Here is a 25876-nt window from a genome sequence, read left to right as displayed (position 1 = left end):
AGAGGCTGAGGTGGGCAGATAGCGAGATCAGGAGATCGAGACCATCCTGGATAACACAGTGAAACCCCGTCTCTACTAAAAATACAAAAAAAATTAGCCAGGCGTGGTGCAGGTGCCTGTAGTTCCAGCTACTCAGGAGGCTGAGGCAGGAGAATGGCATGAACCCAGGAGGTGGAGCTTGCAGTGAGCCAAGATCACACCACTGCACTCCAGCCTAGGCGACAGAGTGAGACTCCACCTCAAAAAAAAAAAAAAAAAAACACACACACCTACAGAGTGCTTAAAAAGGAGTCATTCTCCTTGTTTACTCCTCATTCTTAGATTATTTGTTTCCCACTGTTTTTCTTAAAAGGAGGAATTGAACTGTGGCCTAGGGTTTTTGTGTGGTGGATCAATGTGTGCTGCTTGTGAGCAGGACTCCACAGTGTGTCACCGCTGGATCATTTCCACTCTCATATGTCTCAGTTTCTCTCTCCAGAGGTCCATGACCTCTGAGAGGGCTCAAAACACCAAGTGATCAGCCCTTATATGTGTTTCCTGCACAAGCCTTTTTTTAAATAAATTTTTGTTGGGGATTTCCCTGTAAGGGCCACTGCACATTATGGGAGGTCAATGCACCAGACACTTCCACAAGGCCCCCAGTCACCCAGAGGCACATTTTGGCTGGGAGGAGCGAATGCCCTTTCTCTTCAAGGCTGAGAAAACTCAGTCCCTCATTTACCTGTAAAAACAACAGTTCAGTTCCTCACACAAACGCACACAGACAAGCTGAATTGAGATTAATTTGGGGAGAAAAAGCAATAGAGAAGATGCTTTAGAATACATCTCTGAACTAGAATTAGGATCCTTAAACAACAACTTACAAGGAAGAAAAAAAAAAAAAACAGCCAAGACCACCTCCTGTAAACTGTGCTTAGCCACCCCTAAGTTTGGAGCTCTCAGTGCCATTACACACACCAAGGTCAAATCTTCTCACAGTACAAGGTAATCTCTGGTACCCCCAAAGCCAAAGATGTTAAGTCATACAATATAGGAAAACAGAACTTTAGACCTAAGAAGAATCCACCCATGACTCTCGAAACCACAAAGAAAACAGAACACCCCAAAAGGGGTGAGTGGTACCTTTTTTCTGAATTCTTTACAGGAGTTCAAGTCATTAGAAGCCTTCTCCAGATTTTTTAGTACAGCAGATGGTGAAGGAGGAAAGAGGTATAGGGTGAAAGAAAAGTAAATGAAAGAACATCTGTTTGTTTGTTTTTAAGACAGGAAGCAAACTCAGAAACCAAGTGCATAGTTTTTTGGGTTTATTTTGTATTGTTTTGTTTTCCTCTTTTGCAGCTGTGAGGAATTTTAGCCAAATTAGAGAGGCTTTGTTACCCATAATTTAGAATTCTCACTTGGATTTGACCAAGTTAGGTGGAGTTGGTCAAATCTAATGGGAGAAAGACTGAAACAACCAAAGAAACCCCAGTATGATCACTGACACTAATGATAAGGAAATATTTCAGATGGATGGGTTTTCATTGACTGTGCCCTATTGCATTTAGTTGCAACATTTACAAATAAAGTGTATTTGTGGGAATGAATTGAATCCCTAGGAAGAATATTTAATCCAGACAAAATTATTTTGATAAGACAAAAAAGATCCAAAGACCACAACAAGAAGCAATGTTCCTCAACATTGTTATAGGGAGGGGTGGCATTATCTCGTATATCATAAAGTCATGACACTACTGTGAACATGGCAAGGTTGGCAAATCCTCCTCCCTCCGCATCCTAGTCCATCAAGCAAGACCATATTTATACTATCCATGTCAGATAAGACACCTGACTTTTTATTTTTAACAACTCTCCCAAGGAGGATCCACAGCCTTCATTTACAACCCATTGAAGTGTTTAGCAACTCTTAAGGTATTTTTAAAAAAATATCCCCCCAGCACTGATGCTCAAATCCCCAAACAACTATTTCCTGCAACATGTAATCACTAGGACTGTGACATACTTGTGATGTCTTACGTCAAGTAGGCCCTGACTCTGGTCTGCAACTCCCTCATCATTTAAGCCATATCCTCTAATACACTGCCCACATTCCTCCATTCTCTCCACGTCTCCATTCCCTCTCACCTTCAGCAGATGGTATCCCCTGTTACTACTTATAATATTCAGCCTCAGCCAAGCTCCTTTCCTATCATTCTTTTCCATTCATGAATATTAGTTTCTTCACTCACCCTCTTTGCTTTTCCTCCTCTCTCTGAAGACCTCTCTTCTTGGCTAAACCCAAATCCTCCCTGACCTCCATTCTCTAGGATCTCATCCATCATGTACTTGTTCTTTCCTTTTACACTTTCACTGTTTCCCTTTCCAAGGGCTTTTCCCCCTTCTGCTATAAGCACATTCAAGGCCCTCATCGACCTAAGAAGTCCTTGGCTACTCTCCACCAAGCCCTGCAAGGTAGCATCTAACCTTTCTCCTCTTAACCAGCAAACTCTGAGAGGTAGTCAGCCTTCCTACAACTGTCCTCACCTCCCGCACTCTAAATTCTTGACTCACTCACTCACTCTGCAAACTCTTACATCCCAGCTTCTACCCCACCAAATTTATTCACACAGCTTTCCACATTCCTGAAGATTTCAAATGGTCTCAACCCCAATAATCATCTTCCTGATCCTCTCAGCCACTTTGACAGTGTTGACTTTATCCACTTCTTCCTGCAACTGTTTTCTACTTTGAGGGGAGACCACAGTTTAAAGCCTGTTTCTATGAGTTACTCTGCCTCTCTGAGCCTATTTTCCAATTAGCAAAGTGGGAATAAAGATACTAACTGTACAGATTTTTTGTGAGCATTAAATGAGATCATACATATAATATGCCCAGCATGTAATTGGCTGTCACTGTATGATGAAAATTCTATTTATTTTTACCTTTCCTTGGTGTCAAAGTTCCTGAGTATTCTGCCTTTCTGACCATTCCTTTGTCTTCTTCATTAGATGTCCTTATTTCTTCACTTTACCTTCCGCCAAACATAAAGTCCCATGGTTTCAAATATCACATCTACATGAATAACTCTAGGTCTGCCTCCAACCCTGGCTTCCCTCCCTGCCCATCCCTTTCTGAATGCCTACTGGACAACTCCCTCAGGTGTCACTTAGCACTTCAAATTCAATCAAATTAACTGTCTTAAAAATAATAATAATAATAATAATAATATAAACAAAGTAATCATCTTTCCTCCAAAACCTGATTTCTATCTGATTTTCCTATTTCTGTTCATATACCCACCGTTGTCTCAATTATCTAGGTTCAAAGCCTCCTCCAAATTCCTCCCTTTGTCCAAGAAAATGCTTGCCAATTCTGAGCATTTTTTGCCTCCACAATATCTGTCATGTCAATCCCATGTCGATCTATTCATTTTCCTCCTTGCTCTGCAACATTAGGCCTTCAGGATTTTTTCTTTGATTTATTGCAGTGGCCTCTGAAGGGTCTTCCTCCTTCCTATTGAGCACATTACTATCCATTCCCAATATTTCAGTTAGAGGAATACTAATAATACTAATGCAAAGCTTTGAGCAAGACACTCTTTTGCCTACAAAATCCTTCGGGACTTCCAATGTAGACATGACTACCTAAACTCATCCTTCTCTTCTTCTCCTAGAAAGCTTCAAGAAATAGTAAAGAAAAAAGAAAGAAAGAAAAACAATCAGACTGCATGTTTGGTGAAGCTAGGAACTATATTCCAAAATGTTTGTATATGCAGGAGCTATGCAGGAGGAAGGAGGAAGGGGTGAAAGCAGAGGAGATAGAAATTAACAGTAGGAGTCCTCACGAAGCACCAACAAAAATATTCCTGGATGTGAGTAACACCCCAAGATGCACAGTTCTTTCCTTTGTCTGGAACAGTATGTGCAAAAACAAGAGTGAGTTGGATGGTGGCAGGAGTCCCTCCTGTCCCTGACTTAGTACACAGAAATAGAGGCAGTGGGCCACGTATTGAATTATGCAGATAAGCCATGCTTGCAGGAGGGAGTTTGACATTGTAGTAGATTACAGGAAGCCTTCCAGTTGTGATAATTAATAAGTAGCCTGAAATGCTATCCTGGGCCCATTTAAATGATAAATAATAAAAAAGAGATTAGCATAGACTGCATACAGAGATATTCTAAGAAAGAATAACAAAAGAGCAAAATCTATTAACAAAAGAATAATACTTTTTATAAAAATGTTTCTGGGTAGTAAGTCTAAGTTTCAAAAGCATTAAATAAATTTTTCCCCTTTTTATGTGTCTGCTTGATCAGTATTAAACTGCTATGGCTAAAGTTTTACAGAACTATATAACCCCAATGTTGGTCTCTTTGTACACATCTTTTCTATACTGCAGATCTTCATTCACTTTTATATGTGTATCATTTTTATTGTCGTGTTACTTTTGTTCAATAAAAACTTTGCGACAAAAAGTGGAGAAAAATTTTTCTGGGGAAGATGAACATTATGAATAAGTAGGTATCACAAAACTTAAAAAAATGTTATCTTATTGAAGCACTCATCTATGAAGAAATACTTAAAAGTTGAAATACCAAAATTCAGGTAAGAGTAGATGAGGCAGCAAAAGGAGTTAAAGTATGAATAGCACTCCAGAATGAAGTGGAGGAATCATCACAGAATTGCAGATGAAATGAGAAATGTTGCAAGATCAAATATAAATTGTGAAAAACCCAGTGCAGGACACAGAGGATAGAAATGTGAACAAAAATGAAATGAAGTGGAAATAAAGATTTCATGGGGATTAAAGAGAAATTATATGACAGAAAGTGGAGATCCAACAAAAGCATAACTGGTCTCCAAAGAAAGAAACCAAAATAATGAATCAAAACAAATTTTTAAAACATAATTACATAATTTAAAATATAATTTAGATATGTTTTCATTTTTAAAAAATATTAAACTTGATCTAGATATTGAAGGAGCCACCTTATGCCAGGAAGAACTGACCCACAATCATCAATGCCCAGAAAGATCGTAATAAAGTTACTAAACTTCAGAGAAAAATAAAGGATACCCTGGGCCTCCAGGCAAAATGATCAAGTCTTTTATGAGGGGAAAAATTGAGCTGGCCTTAGACTTTCTTTTTCCTCTTTCAACTTTTATTTTAGATTCAGAGGTACATGTGCAGGTTTGTTACATGGGCAAATTGCATGACCCTGGGGTTTTGTATACAAATCATTTCATCAATCATCCAGGTAGCAGTGAGCATAGTACTCACTGGGTAGTTTTTTCAGTCTTCACCCTCCTCCCACCCTCCACCCTCAAGTAAGTCCCGGTGTCTCTTGCTCTCCCCTTGGTGTCCATGTGTACTCTATGTTTAGCATCCCCTTATAAGTGAGAACATTGATATTTGGTTTTCTGTTCCTGTGTTAATTTGCTTAGAATAATGGCCTCCAGCTGCATCCATATTGCTGCAAAGGACACAATTTCATTTTTTTTAAAGCTGTGTAATATTCCATTGTGTATATATACCATATTTTCTTTATCCAGTTCACCATTAATGGGCACCATTAATGAATTATCCAATTCACCATGTCTTTGCTATTGCAAAAAGTGCTGTGATAAAAATACATGTGCATGTGTCTTTATGGTAGAATAATTAATATTCCTTTGAGTGTATGCCCAGTAATGGGATTGCTGGGTTGAATGGTAGTTCTAAGTTCTTTGAGATATCTCTGGACTGCTTTCCACAGGAACTGAACTAATTTACATTCCTATTACACTATAATAATGCTTATTATAACAGTATATAAGCATTCCCTTTTCTCTGCAACCTCACCAAAATCTGTTATTTTTTTACTTTTTAGTACTAGCCATTCTGAATGGCATGAGATAGTATCTCATTTTGGTTTTGATTTGCATTTCTCTAATGATAGTGATACTGAGCATTTTTCCCATGATTATTGGCCACATATATATACTTCTTTTAAGAAGTATGTGTTAAGCTGGGTGTGATGGCTCACACGTGTAATCCCAGCACTTTAGGAGGCCGAGGCTGGCAGATTGCTTGAGGTCAGGAGTTTGAGACCAACTTGGCCAATATGGCAAAACACTGGCTCTACTAAAAATACAAAAATTAGCCAGGCATGGTGGCAAACACCTGTAATCCCAGCTACTCGGGAGGCTGAGGCAGGAGAATTGCTTGAACCTGGGAGGCAGAGGTTGCAGTCAGCTGAGTTGAGCCATTTCACTCCAGCCTGGGTGACAGACCGAGACTCCATCTCAAAAAAAAAAAAAAAGGGTCTGTTCATGTCTTTTGCCCATCTTTAAATGAGGTTGTTTTTACTTGTTGATTTATTTAAGTTCCTTATGTATTCTGGATATTAGACCTTTGTTGGATGTATAATTTGCAAATATTTTCTCATATTCTTTAGGTTGTCCATTTACTCTGTTGATAGTTTATTTTGTTGTGCAGAAGCTCCTTAGGTTAATTAGGTCTCATTGTCTAATTTGGTTTTGTTTCAATTGCTTTTGGAGTCTTTGTCGTGAAATCTGTGCCAGGTGCTATGTCCAGAATTATATGTCCTAGGTTTTCTCTTGGGATTTTCATAGTTTTAGGTTTTATATTTAAGTCTTTAATCCATCTTGAGTTGATTTTTGTATATAGTGAAAGGAAGGGATCCAGTTTCAATCTTCTGCATATGGCTAACCAGTTATCCCAGCTCCATTTACTGAACAGGGAGTCCTTGCCCTATTGCTTGTTAGTGTTGACTTTGTCAAAGATCTGATTCCTGTAGGTATGTGGCTTTATTTCTGGGTTCTCTAACCTGTTCCACTGGTTTATGTTTCTTTTTTGTGTGTGTGTGTGCTAGTATGATGCTGGTTTTGTTATTGTAGCCTTGTAGTATAGTTTGAAGTCAGGTAGAGTGATGCCTCCAGCTTTATTCTTTTTGCTTAAGATTGTTTTGGCTATTCAGGCTCTTTTCGGGTTGCATATTAATTTTAGAATAGGTTTTCCTTTGCTTTTTTTCTGAGATGTGATTTCACTCTAATGCCTAGGCTACCAAGATCATGGCTTACTGCAGCCTTGACTTCCCAGGCTCAAGTGATCCTCCCATCTCAGCCTCCCAAGTAGCTGGGACCACAGGTACATGCCACCATGCCTGTCAACTATTTTGTATTACTTATAGAGATGAGGTCTCCCTGTGTTGCTCAGGCTGGTCTCAAACTCCTGGGCTCAAGTGATCTTCCTGCCTCCATCTCCCAAAGTGCTGGTAATACAGGCATAAGCCACCATACCTGGCCAGTTTTTTTCTAATTCTATGAAAAATTACACTGGTAGTTTGATACAAATAGCATTGAATCTGCACATTGCTTTGAGTAGTATGGCCATTTTAACAATATTAATTATTCCTATCCATGAGCATGTAATGTTTTTCCATTTGTTTATGTTGTCTCTGATTACTTTCAACAGTGTTTTGTAATTCTGGCTATAGAGATCTTTCACCTCCCTTGTTTGCTAGGTATTCCTAAATATTTTATTCTTTTTATAGTTATTGTGACTGATATTGCATTCTTGATTTGTCTCTCAGCTTGGACATTATTGGTGTATAGAATACTACTGATTTTTGTACATTTATTTTGTATTCTGAAACTTTACTGAAGTTGTTTATCAGTTCTAGGAGCCTTTGGGCATAGACCATGGGATTTTCTATGTATAGAATCATATTGTCTGTGAACAAAGATAGTTTGACTTCCTGTCTTCCTATTGGGATGCCTTTTATTTCCTTCTTTTTGCCTGATTGCTCTGTCTAGGGCTTCTAGGACTATGTTGAATAGAAGTAGTGAGAGTGGGCATCCTTTTCTTGTTCCAGTTCTCAAGGGGAATGCTTCCAGCTTTTGCCTGTTCAGTACGATGGTGGCTGTAAGTTTGTCATAGATGGCTCTTATTATTTTAAGGTATGTTCCTTCAATGCCTAGTTTGTTGAAGGTTTTTAACATAAAGGGATGTTGAATTTTGTCGAAAGCTTTTTCTGTGTCTATGAAGATTATCATGTGTTTTTTGTTTTTAGTTCTGTTTATGTGGTGAATCACATTTATTTATTTTTGTATGGTGAACCAACCTTGCATCCTAGGAAAAAAGCCTACTTGATCATGGTGGATACGTTTTTTGATGTGCTGCTGGATTCAGCTTGCTAGTATTTTGTTGAGAATTTTTGCTTCTGTGTTCATTAGGGATATTGGCCTGAAGTTTTCTTTTTTTCATTGTGTCTCTGCCAGGTTTGGTTATGAATGATGCTGACCTCATAAAATGAGTTAAGGAAGCATCATTCCTCTTCAATTTTTTGGAATATTTTCAGTAGGATTGGTACCACCTCTTATTTATATGTCTAATAAAATTTGGCTGTGAATCTCTCTGGTCCAGGGCATTTTCTTGTTGGTAGATTTTTTATTACTAATTCAATTTCAGAACTTGCTATTGGTCTGTTCAGGTATTCAGTTTCTTCCTGGTTCAATCTTGGGAGGTTGTATGTTACAAGGAATTTATCAATTTCCTCTAGGTTTCTAGTTCTTGTGCGTAGAGGTGTCCCTAATAGAGTCTGAGGGTTTTGGGTTTTTTTTTTTGTTTTTTTTGGTTTGTTTTTTTTTTGTATTTCCGTGGGGTCAGTGGTAATGTCATCTTTGTCATTTCTGATTGTGTTTATTTGGATCTTCTCTCTTTTTTCTTTATTAGTCTAGCTAGTGGTCTATCAATCTTATGTATTTTTTCAAAAAACCAACTCTCAGTTCCACTGATTTTTTATTATTATTACACTTTAAGTTCTGGGATACATGTGCAGAATATGCAGGTCTGTTTCATAGGCATACATGTGCCATGGTGGTTTGCTGCACCCATCAACCCATCATCTACAGTAAATATTTCTCCTAATGCTATCCCTCCCCTAGCCCCTCACTCCCTAACAGGCCCCGGCGTGTGATGTTTTCCTCCCTGTGTCCATGTATTCTCCTTGTTCAACTCCCACTATGAGTGAGAACATGCAGTGTTTGGTTTTCTGCTCTTGTGTTAGTTTACTGAGAATGATGGCTTCCAGATTCATCCATGTCCCTGCAAAGGTCATGAACTCATCCATTTCTATGGTTGCATAGTATTCCATAGTGTATATGTGCCACACTTTCTTTATCCAGTCTCTCATTGATGGGCATTGGGGTTGGTTCCAAGTCTTTGCTATTGTGAATAATGCTTCAATAAACATGTGTGCATGTGTCTTCATAGAATGATTTATAATCCTTTGGGTACATACCCAGTAATGGGATTGCTGGGTCAAATGGTATTTCTGGTTCTAGATCCTTGAAGAATCACCATACTGTCTTCCACAAGGGTTGAACTAATTTACACTCCCAACAACGAAAAAGTGTTCCTATTTCTCCACATCCTTTCCAGCATCTGTTGTTTCCTGACTTTTTAATGATGGCCATTCTAACTGGTGTGAGATGGTATCTCATTGTGGTTTTGATTTGCATCTCTCTAATGACCAGTGATGATGAACTTTTTTTCATATGTTTGTTGGCTGCATAAATGTCTTCTTTTGAGAAGTGTCTGTTCATATCCTTTGCCCACTTTTTGATAGGGTTGTTGTTTTTTTTTTTGTAAATTTGTTTAAGTTCCTTGTAGATTCTGGATATTAGCTCTTTGTCAGATGCATAGATTGCAAAAATTTTCTTCCATCAGAGTGCCTGAGCACTCTGATGATAGTTTTTGTTTTTTTTTTGCTGTGAAGAAGCTCTTTAGTTTAATTAGATCCCATTTGTCAATTTTGGCTTTTGTTGCCATTGCTTTTGGTATTTTAGTCATGAAGTCTTTGCCCATGCCTGTGTCCTGAATGGTATTGCCTAGGTTTTCTTCTAGGGTTTTTATGGTTTTAGGTTTTATGTTTAAGTGTTTAATCCACCTTGAGTTAATTTTTGTATAAGGTGTAACGAAGGGGTCCAGTTTCACTTTTCTGCCTATGGCTAGCCAGTTTTTCCAACACCATTTATTAAATAGGGAATCCTTTCCCCATTGCTTGTTTTTGTCAGGTTTGTCAAAGATCAGATGGTTGTAGATGTGTGGCATTATTTCTGAGGCCTCTGCTCTGTTCCATTGATGTATATATCTGTTGTGGTACCAGTACCATGCTGTTTTGGTTACTGTAACCTTGTAGTATAGCTTGAAGATGGGAAGTGTGATGCCTCCAGGTTTGTTATTTTTGCTTAGGATTGTCTTGGCTATGCAGGCTCTTTTTTGGTTCCTTATGAAAATTAAGAGAGTTTTTTTCTAATTCTGTGAAGAAAGTCAATGGTAGCTTGATGGGAATAGCATTGAATCTGTAAATTACTTTGGGCAGTATGGCCATTTTCACGATATTGATTCTTCCTATCCATGAGCAAGGAATGTTTTTCCATTTGTCTGTGTCCTCTCTTATTTCCTTGTGCAGTGGTTTATAGTTCTCCTTGAACAGGTCCATCACATCCCTTGTAAGTTGTATTCCTAGGTATTTTATTCTCTTTGTAGCAATTGTGAATGAGAGTTCACTCATGATGTGGCTGTTTGTCTATTATTGGTGTATAGAAATACTTGTGATTTTTGCACATTGATTTTGTATCCTGAGACTTTGCCGAAGTTGCTTATCAGCTAAAGGAGATTTGAGGCTGAAACAATGGGGTTTTCTGAATATAAAATCATGTCATCTGCAAACAGAAACAATTTGACTTCCTCTCTTCCTGTTTGAATACCCCTTATTTCTTTCTCTTGCCTGATTTCCCTGGCCAGAACTTCCAATACTATGTTGAATAGGAGTGGTGAGAGAGGGCATCCTTGTCTTGTGCCAGTTTTCAAAGGGAATACTTCCAGCTCTTGCCCATTCAGTATGATATTGGCTGTGGGTTTGTCATAAATAGTTTTTATTATTTTGAGATACATTCCATTAATACCTAGTTTATTGAGAGTTTTTAGCATGAAGGGGTGTTGAATTTTATTGAAGGCCTTTTCTGCATCTATTGAGATAATCATGTGGTTTTTGGCGTTGGTTGTCCAATGACTCCATGTTCAGCCCTCATTTCAGGAGGGCAGCCTGGCCAGCAGATTGCTCCAGGCAATTGGCAAAATACTTCTGTTGTGGGGACATGCAAGATCGGGTAGCCAGAATGGTTCTGCTTCATTGATTTGTTTGTATAAGCACAGGTCCCACATACCCTAGGAGTGGCACTGCTCCTTCACAGCACTTATACAATCTGAAAGTATGCTGTTCATGAGTTTATTTGTTTACTTCCGAGTACTTCCCCACCACCAGTAAGATGTAAGCTCTGTGAAGAAGTTGTTGTTTGTCACTGGACGTTCAATGACAAATCAGTTCCCAGCAGAGAGAGTATTCAATAAATACCTGTTGATGAGATAAATGAATTACTGCACGAAATAATGTAATTTAATTACAGACTTCTCCTCTAGACTATAATCTCTCAAGACAAAGTATTCTGCTTTATACATCTTGGTCCTCATGCTGGCATACTGCCTCCCATATGAGAAGGCATGAAATCAGTATCTTTGAAGGCATAAATAAATGAACAGATGAATGAGTGAATGAATGAACATATGCTATCTACACTAGAAGTTCTTAATTTTATCCTCACATTAGAATCACTGAGGAACTTTTAAAAACTGCAGTGCCCAGGACCAATTAAACTAGAATCTGTGGGGGTGTGCCCCAGGCATGAGTATATTTTAAAGCTCTTTAGGCAATTCCAAGTGCACAGCCATAGTTGAGAATAGGGTGACCAGCCACCAGGTTTATTCAGGATTGACACATCTCCCAGAGTGCAGGAATTTAAATGCTAACACTGTGACTACACTGGGCAAGCCTGGACGGCTGGTCACCGTAGCCGAGAACCACTGATCCAAACTGTCACCCATGGCCATTCTTGAGTGATGTATTTTCAATTTTTGAAAGTCAAGACTCGTTGGTTTCATGCTTTCATTTGACACTTGCCTAATTACATTCAGGCCTGTAGCTCACCTTGACCTCAATAACTGCTTCCTGCTATGTGTTCCTGTTCAGGCTCGTGCTGCTATTATTGACTTGGGTGACATACTAATTTGTAGCATACAAATGGCAAAGGGAATGATTAAACCATTCCAGCAAGTCAGCACCAACCAGTAGACCAGCTAAAGAAGCAAAGAAATATGTAAAGTGCTACCTTTCCAAATGCAATAGCAATGAGCCTTCACTTCTTTTCCTCTCCAAATTGATGACAAAACGTTTTGACACATTTCTACTTATCACTTGTGTCTGCCAGTTATCCTGGTATGAGTGTGCAGTCCCTGTTGTTACCTGAGGAGATAATTTTTAATGGAAAATTCCACATGAAAGCTGAAATGATATTCATCATTGTAAACACTAATAAATTTACTCCAAGTATGTGGTCGATAATAAACCCATCAATGTGTGGACACCAGAATCAGAAATGCTCTAGAGCACCACAGCTCTTGAGGGCCTTGTTACTCAAAGCGTGGCCCCAGATCAGCAGCAGCGGCCTCACCTGGGAGCTAGTTAGAAACACAGAACCTTAGGCCCCACCCAAGAGCTACTGAATCAGAAGGTCTGCAGCTGGGACCCAAGAACCTGTGTCTTAAAAAGTTCTCCGAATTGTACTTATGCATGGTAAAATTTGAGAAGTGTTCACTTAGCAAACATTTTTTGCCTAATTTATAACGTCAGTATCTCAGAGCCCAGAGGGAAGAGGTGAGGGTAAGCAGGAAAGAAGGCACACAGCGCAGTAGTTCCCAGCCTCTGCTGCACATTGGAAGCACCTGGAGAGCTTTAAAAAGATCCACGCCTGGATCCCATCCCAAGCAACATGATTTAATTGGTATGGGATGCACCCTGGGCAAAGCTCCCCAGGTGATTCTAATGTGCAGCAAAGTTTGGGAATCACTGATATGAGTTAACCACCAGGAACCCTGCCCCCCCCTCCTCATTGTTTCTGGCCTTGACTGCTGGCGAACCCAGAGGAATGAACAGCATACACATTTGCTATATTTCTTTCCTAAACATCAGAAGCAGCGATGATGAAGAAGAATTCTCTGGATCTGACTCTCACCTCTAGTTTGATGAATACTTGTTCCATTTACCCTGTTAGTAGCTGTTTTATCTTTGGCTGTTCAACCTCCCTGGATCTCAGTAGTCTCATATGTTTCAATGAGACAGAAGACAATAAGACCCAGTCCCCAGATTAACTGGGATGTTACATATGACATGTGGAAGTGCCTAATACTTTGCCCAGCACATATTTGATGTTTAAAAACTCTGAGACGAGGAAGGTTGTCTCTTTATCCTCCTCCCCAATTGTGAGATATCCAGCAGCATGAAGCTTGGCAATTATTTAGGGGTGTCTCTTCCTCAGTGCACTAAGGGTGTTGGTGAACTGCGAAAAACCTGTTTAAACAGAAATCACTTATACAATCTCATTTCAGTCTCACACCCCAGCCACATAAACCGGATATTTATTGCCTCCATTTCGCAGATAATCAACAGTGGCTGAGAGGAGTCCACACACCCACAGGGACTCTCACTTGGGCCCCCTGCCTGGAGCCTAATGTTCCTTTCATTACTGTGCTGCCTCCATTTCCATCTTCCCCTCCAGCTGCTTGGCAGGCTGCCTCTGTGGACAGGATGCAGTCACCTAGATGAGCTCTGGGCTGATAAAACTTCCTGTGATGAGAGAAATGTTCTGTATCTGTGCTTTCCAGTTCAGTAGTCACTAGCCACATGGAACTATTAAATTCTTAAAATGTGGCTAGCCTGACTGAGGAATTATAACTTTAATTTTATTTAATTTTAATTAATTTAAACTTAGCCACCTGTGAACCGCACAGCTCTAGAGACAGACTCTGGAGAAAAATGAGAACCTGGGAAATAGTTCCAATGGTTTCTACCCACAAACCAAAGTAAACCTAAGCCGCTGGTTTGCCTCTCTGTTAAAAGACCTTCCTAACTCTTTTTCAGGAAAGTGGCAAGTTGGTACACTAGTTGATGAGAGCACCCTCCCCATGCAAAATACTATTCAAGTGATGCCTTGAAATCAGTGATTGGCCAGCATAAGCAAAATGTGTGGTAGAGCAGAGCTTCTCAAACTTGAGTGTGCACACAAGTCATCTGGGATCTTGTGAAAATACAGACTCCAGTTTAGTGGGTCTGAGGCTTGCCTTTCAAACAAACGCCAGGGTGGCGCTGCTGCAGCTGCTCCGTGAACCACACTTTGCCTAGCCAGACCGTAGAGCAGTGCTGCTCACCAGGCCAGTTTTGCCTCCCTTCACACATGGGGGCATTTGGCAATGTCTGGAGACATTTTTGAGCATCGTGTCTGGAAGGATGAGGGTGGGAAATGCTATTGACATCTACTGGGTTCAGTCAAGCTGTGCTATTAATAATCTACAATGAACTTGTATGCATGCATCAAAATATCACATGCATACCATAAACACGTACAATTATTACATATCAAAAAAGCATGGAGTTTCAAAGACCTTCTTTATAAAAAATTTTTAAAAATATAATAATAACCTACAATATACAGGAGAGCCCCATGACAAAGAGTTACCCAAAATGTTAATAATACCAAGTTTCAGAAACCTGCTCTATAGCCAAGTCGGCTCTTTGGGAATAGGGGCATTAATGGCAGAGGGATGGAGCAGGTGCTCTTGGTGTAATAACTGACCGTTGTTTTCTCTCTTCCACTCTTTTCTCCGACTTGTCCTCACACAGGAGCCAATGCCTCGGCCCCAGACCAACTGAGCTTAGCTTTAGCCTGGAACAGAGTCGACATCGCTCGCAGCCAGATCTTTATTTACGGGCAACAGTGGCCGGTAGAGTATATATCGTCTCCCATGAAAAGCCCACTTTGGTTGGGCAAGGGTATTTGTTTAAGAAGCCTCTGAGATCGGCTCAGAAAACAATTGCCTTTTCTTTAAGATGGAACGTGTTCCTTGGTAGCAAAGTCCCTGTCCTGGGCTCCCTTTCTCATAGTTAGGAAAGCACCGCCATCTAGTGGAAATTTCAACTGAACCCAACTCCAAATATTTCCATTCTATGAGTTGTCTTTAGTAGCAATTTTCAGCTGCAAATGATGCCATTTATTTGAATACATCTGAAAAAATATAAGACAAATCTGTATTAACTAAAATTAAGGAAGGGGTAGAATTATTAATTTGCTTCTGATTGTCTTTGATGGGGGCAAAGGGAAGGGTCACACCTCAGGATGCAGAATTAGCAGGCTTCCCTCTGTAGTCGCCATCTGGTCCTGGTGGCTGAGCACAGGTCCTCCCTATTTGCAAAGAACAACACGAGGAAACCAATGCTTTATATAACTGTTCTTGGTTTGCTTCCCTCAATTGACTTTACCAAAAATAAAAATTTGAGAGATTGGCCATCAGGTGGAATATGTATGCATCCACGGGAGGCAGTCCAGCAGCCTGAAACTTGGTTTCTGTGTCTGGAATCACAGCACTCACCGGCAGGCCTTATCTTACACCTTCCTTTCCCCTAGAGAGTTTCTGCCTGGGATGGAGCCCCTGTCTTCATTCGGTGCTGGTGGATTGCTAACATGGAAAGATTTGTCAGAGTCTAGACCCTGTGACATTTTTGTGAAAGGAGTTAAATAAAAATCTAAGCCACGGGCAAATCCAGAAAGTAGGCTTGTTGTTCTGTTATGTTTTGTTTTGTTTTCAGTTAGGTGACATCTTTGTGGTCTTGCTTCTACACAGAGACCCAGCATTGATTTAGGGCCTTTGGTCTGTTGACTTGGGTCCCTCTTCTCAAGTCGGCCTGGGGTCTCCCTCAGAGCCTAAGGATAACAAAAATGAAGACAGCAAAGTGCCCCCTTTGACACTTCACTGGTGTTGAGAAGTTTGATCAGATAATTTCAAGGGAAAAAACCTTGTGAACCCTTGCACCTTCTTGGGATCCAGTACAAGAGATTCAGGGAAGAAATAGTTTTGGGAACTAGAAATGCTTGACTTCTATTTGCAAAGACAGGCCCCCAAAAATGGGAGAGGTTGTGGCTGTCCCAAAAGTGAATCTGTGAACAGTCTTGCTAGCATGTTCTTAGATGTGCTGAAGGTTTACCAGATGTCAAAGGCATCCGTTTATAAGCTGTTCAAGTGAACACTAAAGAACTGCATCCCTAGATAGACCCTGGGGCAGACTAACTCACTGACTTGGTTTGCAGGTGGGATCTCTGGAGCAAGCCATGTTGGATGCCTTAGTTCTGGACAGAGTGGATTTTGTGAAATTACTCATAGAGAATGGAGTAAGCATGCACCGTTTTCTCACCATCTCCAGACTAGAGGAGTTGTACAATACGGTAGGGCCAAACTACGGCACTTTTTATTTTCTTTTTTTTGTTTGTTTTACCTTCTCCTGCCCCCCACATGCCTGTGATTCTTTTCCCTTCTCCCCTCCAAATGCATGGTTCATTCATCACAAATACTCCCTTAGACCTACATAGATGACAAACACCAAGTCACCAAGATTGCACTTGTTTTAATTGCTCAGTTGTCAGCATCTAAGGCAAAAAGTTATGTCATAACCTAAGTGTATCATTCTCATATTCTTATACAAAGCCACAAGGCTCTGGAGATGAGAACACATGTTGTTCTGTAAGCCCAGAGGGTGTTAGAGGCAATTAGCAAAGGAGGATTGATTTAACTCTAAGCATAAAAAAAGGCTGATTAAGTATCCTGCGCCATTTTTTATCCTCAGAGCTATGAAGTTCATTCTTCATAGTTCAGCTATAAAGTGGAAGAAAAGGTAAAATATCTCTGTTTTGAGTCACTCAAAAATTTTGGTTTTGTTTTGTTTTTTAGCTTAGTAATGATTTGTTAAGTTACTCACTAGGGATACCAATGAGTAATCATAGGTGAAACTACTGTTTATGAAGTTATTGAGAGCATTCACACGAGTTAAGTGCATTGGCTCTGAGCTCATACTAAAATCCAGTGAAGTTTAAAGAGCAGAAATTTTTCCCTGTTTAACAGATGAGGAAACTGAGGCTGTCTTAGTCCATTTGTACTACTATAATAAGATGCCTGAGACTCAGTAATTTATAAACAACAGAAATTTATTTCTCTGGGTTCTGCATAATTTATAAACAACAGAAATTTATTTCTCTGGGTTCTGCAGGCTGGAGAGTCTAAAAATCGAGGCTCTGGCAAGTTCAGTGTCTGGCGAAGGCTGCTTTTTGCTTCCAAAATGGCACCTTGTTTTTGCTTTCTCCAGAAGGGACAAATGCTGTGTCCTCACAAGGCAGAAGAGACAGAGGGCAAAAGGCCTGAATGTTGTGTGAAGCTTCTCTTATAATGACCTTAATCCCCCTCACAAAGGAGGAACCCTCAGGACCTAATCACCTCCCAAAGGCCCCACTTCTTTTTTATTATTATTATTATTATACTTAAAGTTCTGGGATACATGTGCAGAACGTGCAGGTTCATTACACAGGTATACACGTTAAAGGCCCCACTTCTTAATACTAGTACATTGGAAATTAAGTTTCAACATGAATTTTGGAGAGGACACAAACATTCAAACCATAGCAGAGGCCAAGGTGAATTCAAGGTCACAAAACTCCTCAGAAAGAAGCCAGTAAGTACTGAACCCAAGCTTCTGCCTCTGAGATTATTCTACCCCTCATTTTTCACAATGTCTCTGTCCCATCACGCAGAGGGCAAGCAGGATGGAGCTTATTTCCTGTCCCCAGCCAGTAGTAGTTGTTAGATGGTGCCACCCGGGCACTATCTGCAAAAAATAGAAACAGGTTAGCAGAATGTCTCCTGGTCTCTGTTTTCTCCACAGACTTTTCTTGGTTCAGCATACTGAGACTTTCAGGAAGAATAATGGATTTTCAACTAAAAAAATAAATAAAGACAAGCGTTGAATGGCCTATCAATTAGAGAATCAAGGGAGTAATTTATTCCAAAGACTGGGGTGTGGGGGTGGGTAGGAAAATTCTAGACTGAGGAAGGCCAGTAAGTTTGATCACTTCAATCTGCTGGTGGTGGCTTCCCGGAATACTTTGTTGAGGATTATGGAACAGTAAATAGCCTCAGTAATAATAATAGCTAACACTGATTGGCATTAAGCACCATTTTTAATAGCTTTATAAACATTATATCATTTAATCCTCACAACAACCCCATCAGATAAAGTGATACTATCATTCCCATTTTAAAGATGATAAAACTGAGTCACAGTTAAGTTGCTTGCCCACATTCAGAGCCAGTAAGCAGCAGAGGTGTAGAGCCAGGCACTCTGACTCCAGAGTCTGTAGGCTGAATCACTGCACAATCCAGCATTCCCCTCAGTGGAAAAAGAGTTCTGATAGGCATGTCCACATGAGTGGGCAAGTCATTGCAGCAGTACATAGACCTGTCTCAGTACTTGAATTGTTGCAACAGTGCTTAAGAATTTGCCATTGGCTGGGCGCAGTGGCCTCCCAGCACTTTGGGAGGCCAAGGCGGATGGATCACTTGAGGTCAGGAGTTTGAGACCAGCCTGGCCAACATGATGAAACTCCGTCTCTACTAAAAATACAAAATTTAGCTGGGTATGGTGGTGCACACCTGTAATCCCAGCTACTCTGGAGGCTGAGACAGGAGAATCCCTTGAACCCTGGAGGCGGAGGTTGCAGTGAACTGAGATCACACCACCGCACTCCAGCCTGGGTGACAGAGTGAGACTAACTTAAAAAAAAAAAAAAAAGCCATCACTATTTTAGATTCTCTAATCATCTCAACAGATTTAGCAAATAAAATACAGGATGTCCAGTTAAATGTGGATTTCAGATTAACAACAGACAATTTTGTTATATCCCAAAGACTGCATGGGATATACTTAGGTTAAAATTGCCCAAAGATTGCATGGGATATACTTAGGTTAAAATTGTACATTGTTTATCTGAAATTCAAATTTAATTAGGCATCTTGGATTTTATCTGACATTCCTATTCCTAAATGACAATAGAATGGCAACTTATTTCACTTTATATTTACCTCAAACAAACATCCATCTTTTTTACAAAACTCTCTTTTTCCCAAACAGTCTGTGGCTTTTTCTTCAAATCAAGTTACATCAAACTGTCATCCAAATCCAGCCTGCTGCCTGTTTCTGTATGGGCTGCAAGCTAAGATTTTTTTTTTTTTTTTTACATTTTTAATGGTTGAAACAATCAAAAGAAAAATGCTATGTTCTATGACACATTAAAATAATATGAGATTTGACTTTCTGTGCCCATAATTAAAATTTCATTGAATCATAACCAAGCTCATTTGTTACATATGATCTATGGCTACTTGCACATTACAACAGCAGAGTTGAACAGTTTCAGTAAAGACTGTGTGACCCACAAAGTCTAATTTACTCTCAGGCCTTTTACAGAAAAAGGTGGCCAACCCTTTTCTTGGACAATTTCTCATTCATGATGGGTAATAAACAAGTTGCGACGGCAGAGTGCCCAAGTGTATTTCCAATGCGGTCAATGAGTCCCTTTGTTCTCCCACCCTCATCCCGGCCCCCGGCTGCAAAACTGGCTTCTTCCATCATATTTTGGCCCAGCTGTCAACAGAGCTGACAACCACCCTTACAAAGTTTGAACCTAGAACCTCAAATACATTTGCTTGAGGAAATACAATTCAAAAGTCTGCCAACGTGTTTGTTTAGAAGAAACAGGTATGGCCGGTATGGTAGCTTATGCCTATAATCCCAGCACTTTGGGAGGCTGAGGTGGGAGGATTGCTTGAGGCCAGGAATTCAAGACCAGCCTGGGCAACATAGTGAGACCCCATCTCTAAAAAAAAATTTTTTTAACAAAAACATTAGCCAGGCATGGTGTTGTGTACCTGTAGTCCCAGCTACCCAGGAGGCTAAGGTGAGCCCAAGAGTTCGAGGCTGCAGTGAGCTGTGATTATGCCATTGCACTCCAGCCTGGGTAACAGAAGACCCTGTATCAAAAAAAAAAAAAAAAAAATCACTGACAAAGCTTTTCATCTGCAAATGGGAACAATTTAAAAGAAAGAAAGAAAAGGCAGATACACTGAGCAACTAGAACAAGGTCCATCTTAATGAACTGCCCTCCAGCAGCCAGAGCCCTTCCTTCCAGATCCTTCTTGCCTTGCCAACTAGAGCCCCTGACTAGCAAAACTGTTTGATTCTTCTTTATTGTTTTCAGAGACATGGGCCCTCAAATACATTGTACCACTTGGTCAGGGATGTCAAAAAGGTAAGAACCCTCTCGACTGCAGGTCGGAGGCCCTGTCTTGACTGCTTCCTGTGATTAGAGAGTGCCTCCGTTTTGCATGAGCTGCCAGAGTATTCCTCTCCCTATCAGGCGCCACTCATTTCAGAACAGTGTGTGTGTGTGTGTGTGTGTGTGTGTGTGTGTGTGTGTGTGTGTCTGTTAACTCTGATGCTTCTATTCATGATGCAGCTGTGGTGTTATCTCCAATCGCCGTGCTTTTAGATGCTTTTGGTGGTCATAATGCTTTTGGGTAGCGGAACTCTCGGCTTTCCCCGTGCCAAGTGGATTTATGCCATTACCTGTATTTTTCCATATGCCCCTCACTGTTTGGGGAGTTGGTTTCCATGCTGCCTGACTGACCACAAGAGTAAATCTTCATTCACCAGCTCCTGATACAATGTCACATCTAGCATTACATAGAGTGTAGTAAGTAAGCATAGCTCCAAATTTTCTAAAAACAGGGACTAAAATATAAATATGCATTCCATTCTTCTAACATTCTATTTTTTCCAGAATATTTTTTCACACTTTTCATCTCATTGGATGGGAAAAAAATGTTGGTAGGTATGGATCAGGTAGAATTATTTTCATTTTACAGATGAGGAAGCTGAACTACAGGGAGATGAGAGCTATATTGGCAGTTAGTGAAGAGCTAGGTTTAAAGTTCAGTTCCTTTTATTAATAATGATAAAATAATAATAGTCATGAGCTAGTGATGACTAGGTACACAGCATTGCTGCATACTTTCAGTGCATCTTAATTCATTTAATCTTCACAACAATTCTATGAAATAGAATTATTATTTTATTATTACAGGCTAGGCACAGTGACTCATGCCTGTAATCCCAGCACTTTGGGGGCCCAAGGTGGGTGGATCACCTGAGGTCAGGGGTTCAAGGCCAGCCTGGTCTGGTCAACATGGTGAAACCCAGTCTCTACTAAAAATACAAAAATTAGCCAGGCATGGTGGCGTACACCTGTAATCTCATCTACTTGGGAGGCTGAGGCAGGAGAATCACTTGAACCCGGGAGGTGGAGGCTGCAGTGAGCCGAGATGGTGCCACTGCACTCCAGCCTGAGCAACAGAGTGAGATTCCATCAAAAAATTATTATTTTATTATTATAATATAGTTTTATTCCCATATAAAGACAAGAAGAATGAAGTATAGGGAGATTCTGTTTAATCTTAGCCAAGTGCTTGTTCTTTTGCCTCATATTATCTCCTTCAGAGGTAGCTTGAGTTCTGAACCCTTAAATCCATCCCAGAAAGTGATGTTTTAATTCCAAAAAATAAAACAGAAGATGGCACTGCCCCTGCCCCATACATATGTGCCCATACACACATGCACACATATGCCCACTATCACCACTTGGTAACAATTCTTCACCAAAGTCCACAGGACATATTCAGAGAAAGCTACAAAGTGAAGTCAAAAATACAGTATGATTTCTTCATCTCACAGGAAGTGATTGGCTAGAATTGCCCTTAGGCATCCTGTAACTACTTTTTTATTTTTCCTTTGAAAGGCCAAGCAAAGGTTTTGGGGCTACTTATAATGTACCTATTCACCTGCTGGACCTTTGCTAAGAATGAGTAAAGGATATAAAAATAACACACAAAAAATCAAAATCTCCATCCTTTGGCCCTTGCAAACTTTCCTCCCATCTCTATACCACCTTAATGAAGGACTTTTCATCTACTTGAGTGGGTGAAGCCTGTAGTTCTTTCAAAACAAGGGGAGAAAACACTTGCAATCTGTACTCCCAACTCAACAACCACTTTCCTGAGGTTGTATCTTTCACTGGTCTACCCATTCCATGCCATCGTAGTAGATCTACCCTCAACAAACCCATTTCTCTTTCTTTTGAAACTTCCAGTTTTGTCTAATTCATCCTGGCTGAAAATTGCCTGAAAACTAAACTCAGAAGATTAGAAGTAGACACATTCAATGTGTCTTCTTCAGCGAGATAGCTGTTGCTCATGTTCAATCAAATGTTTTGAGTTTTTCTAAAGCAATGACTTCGAGTATTCTCTCCTTCACCTTAAGTTAATCTCTGTCCCTGAAGGAAGTGTGAGGTTTTCTAAAGAGGCAGCTATGCCTTTGTCCCTCAATCCCAGTCATCACCAACCCAAACCTTTAATAAGAGTCGCTCATCCAATTGAATGACCCAGCCTTCCAGCAATAATGTCTTGTCTAATTTTCAAAGGGATTTTTGCAGTTAGATTTCACTGAGTATAAATTATTAAAATCCCTCTCGTTACTTTATTTTCCCCATAGGACTCTGCTTTGCAATATTATTTTCTCTTTTCTGAAATCCCTTGAGCTGCCTTTTGCATTTGCTCACGTCACTTGTATGGTTAGAAGGCATGTAAAGTATCTCTAAGGTACGGTTTTTTGTAGCTTCTCAGCTAAAGATGTACCTGAAAAATAATATGGACTAACAAGAAAGAACAGGATGGTAAGAATTTGGGAGGAAGAAGGAATAAAAGCAGCCTTTTTTTTCCTTTTAAGTATGATCCAAATATTAGAGCAAGAAAATCATTATATAAGCATACATTTACCATTTACTTACAAATTTAGTAACTGGAAAAGATGATAACAAGTGACCAAGAATAGTGCTGAACTGGTCTAGAAATAATTTATCCTTTCACCTGGAAAAAGAGACTGCCAATACGACAGGGAGACACAGAAAGCCAATGTTTAAGTTCTTTCCTTGGGAAAAAGTAGAAGCAGGAAATGCAGAATGCATTATTTCCAGCACCAAGGTAAGTATCTGATGATGGGAGAGCAAAAAAGATGAACAATAGTAGTCACAGGAGTCAGAGTGCCTATATGTTCTATGGATTAAGGGAGCTGAAAATGAAGGCTTTTGTTTGTTTTGTGTTTGGGGAAGAAGTGAATAAGGGAGAAATTAACATTGGTGCACAACTTTCTCAGGTGACTTTCAGCAATTTTCAGGTGACTTTCAGGTGGTTTCAAGTGACTTCCAGCAATTTAGGCCAATAAGATAATCAAAGGCTACAAAACTAGAGTTAAAATGCAAAGAAAATCTTGGGAACTTAAAGCAATTTTCAAAATTAAGGAACATAATAATAATTAACATGTGCTTTCTTCTTTACAATTATGTGGGGAAATATATGTGTGCCTATGTATTTAATCTGGACAAAATTAATGAATAAGTTACTAACTCTGGTACAAAACGCTATTCATGAGTTAGGAACACAGTCCTAGGCCTTAAGCATAGTGTTTGATAATACATCTGTAAAATTATATGTAAATAACTCTTAAGAACCACAGGAATGCATTGAGGAATTATCAGACCATCACAAGTCAATCAGCATGACATCTCCAGTTCACCTCTTCTTTGAGACCAACAGAACTGAATGTGGGGAATTGCTCCCAAGCTTGTTTTGAAATCTCAAATTATTTATATCAAGGGAAAAATCTAGGAGCAATGAGGTAAAAAGAGTGGCACTTCAGCATTAATCAGAAATTTAAATTGTTTTAAACCAACCCAGTTCCCTGAACTATTTTCATGCATAAATCCATTGAATGTACCAATGCTCTCATATTAAACCAGAGTGGCCCAAGTCTGTCTGCTTTTCTGTGGAATATAACCTGCCATTTTAGTAGCTGTCTGCTCAATTTGTGCCTCTGTATGTTTTAAAGTAGTTTTTTCCTTTCTTAAATGTGCTAATACTTCAAATTACCTATACTATCCTTCCCCACCAAAAGAGGATGCTATTTCAGTATTACGTGGAAGTAGTGGTGAAATTATGATAATTGAAAGTTCATTTACATGGGAATTAAGACTCAGAGCTTTTCAGAATGCAAAAAAAAAAGCATTTCAGACACACTTTGAGTAAGGAAAGGGCATTTGCATAATCCCATCTGCTAAATGCATGGAAATTTGCAAAAGCATTATTATATTTCAGAGGATTAGTTGCCCGATATATTGCCATGTTAAGGGGCTGTACATTGGGGTGATGTCCTCCTTTCCCCTGAGCTCTCACCAGATGAAGCCCCTACCGGGTGATTACTCACACCAACTGCAGTCCACTTTTCTTTATTATACAAGCTGTCCCAGGGGAGTCTTTTCTTCACACTTCCTTGGTAAACCTGACAACCAGCAATCATTTTATATCTTATGTATATCAGAAGGAATCAATCTTGTTTTGAAGGCTTGTCATGAGTTTCAAAGGAAAACAGTTTTCCTAAACAGTTGAGATCTGATAGTGATATCACGAGCTGACATCTGAAAAACCCCAATCATTTTGAAGAGCAGATCTAATAAGTGAATTTAAACTATGCTTTTCATTAAAAGGTTTCCTTATGCATGGCACGAAGTAAACCTTAGCTTCAGGTTAGTAGTTCATAGCATGAAAAAAGAAGACAACATTTTCAAGTTGTCAAATGGTACCTACCCATAGAACCCAAGCCTGTCTAGCAAATTATTTGAATCACATGACCTCCCATTGTTAAGGCATGAAATGGGAAATAATAGTTCAGGCTTTACCAATTACCAAAGTCATTACCGAAGGCAGAGGGGGAAGTGCTAGAACAGAAACAGCAGGCAGAATGACTGTTCCTCCAGTATCCTTTTTGACTTCTAATTTGACAAGGACCCAAACAAAGGAAGACTCCTCCAGAAGGTGTTTGGACTTTACCTGTTGGCATGTGAGGTAATGCTCACCTTCTCTGCTTTTTCCAGAGGAGCTGGATGCACTGAGCACCACCCCATCCCCGTCTATCCTTTTGCCGTCCCTTGTCTCCAAGCCTCTGGTTCCACTAACCAAACTCCAGGGGATCATTGGAAGCTACATCAACCTTGGAAGCTCTGAACAGGGTCTTTGGCCAGTGGGCCGAAAGGAGTAAGAGCAGCCTGCCAGGTGGTGGTCATGCAGTTGGATTTTTAGAAATAGACAGGGTCTTAGAAGTCACTGTGTCCAAGCCACCTATTTTCACAGCATAAACTGAGGTACAGAGAGAGGAAGTGATCTGGCCAGAGTCACATGGGGTCAGGGCCATGGCCCAACCCAGAGCTGTTTCCTCTATGGGGTCATGTTGCTGGCTGCTCTCTGAATGAGTATCCATAAGTTCCCCTCTACCTGGCAATACCCATCCTAGGAGAAGCAATGCAAATGCATCATCTGTGACATCCACAGGTCCCAGTGGTCAAGGCCATTGGCCCAGCTTCTTATCATGCACTGAGGCTGCCATCCCCCTCAGAGTCCAAGCAGGACACCTATCCCAAAGGGCCTGAATTGTACTCAGTTTTATTCATGTTATAAAATCTATTTCTTCCTCCCCAAGAAGGTTTCCACTCTTCCTAGTAAGAAAGGTAAAAGTAATTCCATAACTTCTTTGCTCCCTAAAATCTCTGTGAAGAAACAGATGCGATCCAGCCTTGCAGGCTGAATGCAAACACATTACTTGTTAAATTTTCACTCCTGCAAATATCACTTCCAGGAGAGCATCTGACTCACTCCTTAGCCCCTAATACTTCATCCACTCTGGGTTTGTTTATATGGCCTTATAGTATATATAAAACATATATATATACCATACGTGTT

General features: G+C 40.0%; 1 protein-coding gene across 10 annotated transcripts in view; it reads left to right on the top strand.

The window, feature by feature from the left end:
• The window catches only part of TRPM3 (transient receptor potential cation channel subfamily M member 3), a 563637-nt gene that overhangs the window by 443431 nt on the left and 94330 nt on the right, over nucleotides 1–25876 (top strand). For all 10 annotated transcript variants that reach the window (XM_032164279.2, XM_032164271.2, XM_032164269.2 and 7 more), the window contains 3 exons: nucleotides 14778–14878; nucleotides 16240–16374; nucleotides 20233–20283. In XM_032164279.2, the coding sequence (XP_032020170.1) occupies nucleotides 14778–14878; nucleotides 16240–16374; nucleotides 20233–20283 (287 nt within the window). The remainder of the gene's footprint in view (nucleotides 1–14777; nucleotides 14879–16239; nucleotides 16375–20232; nucleotides 20284–25876) is intronic.

Source organism: Hylobates moloch, unplaced genomic scaffold, assembly GCF_009828535.3.
Source record: "Hylobates moloch isolate HMO894 unplaced genomic scaffold, HMol_V3 SCAFFOLD_10, whole genome shotgun sequence".
Taxonomy (NCBI): Eukaryota; Metazoa; Chordata; class Mammalia; order Primates; family Hylobatidae; genus Hylobates; species Hylobates moloch.
This window is presented reverse-complemented; position numbering and strand designations above follow the sequence as displayed.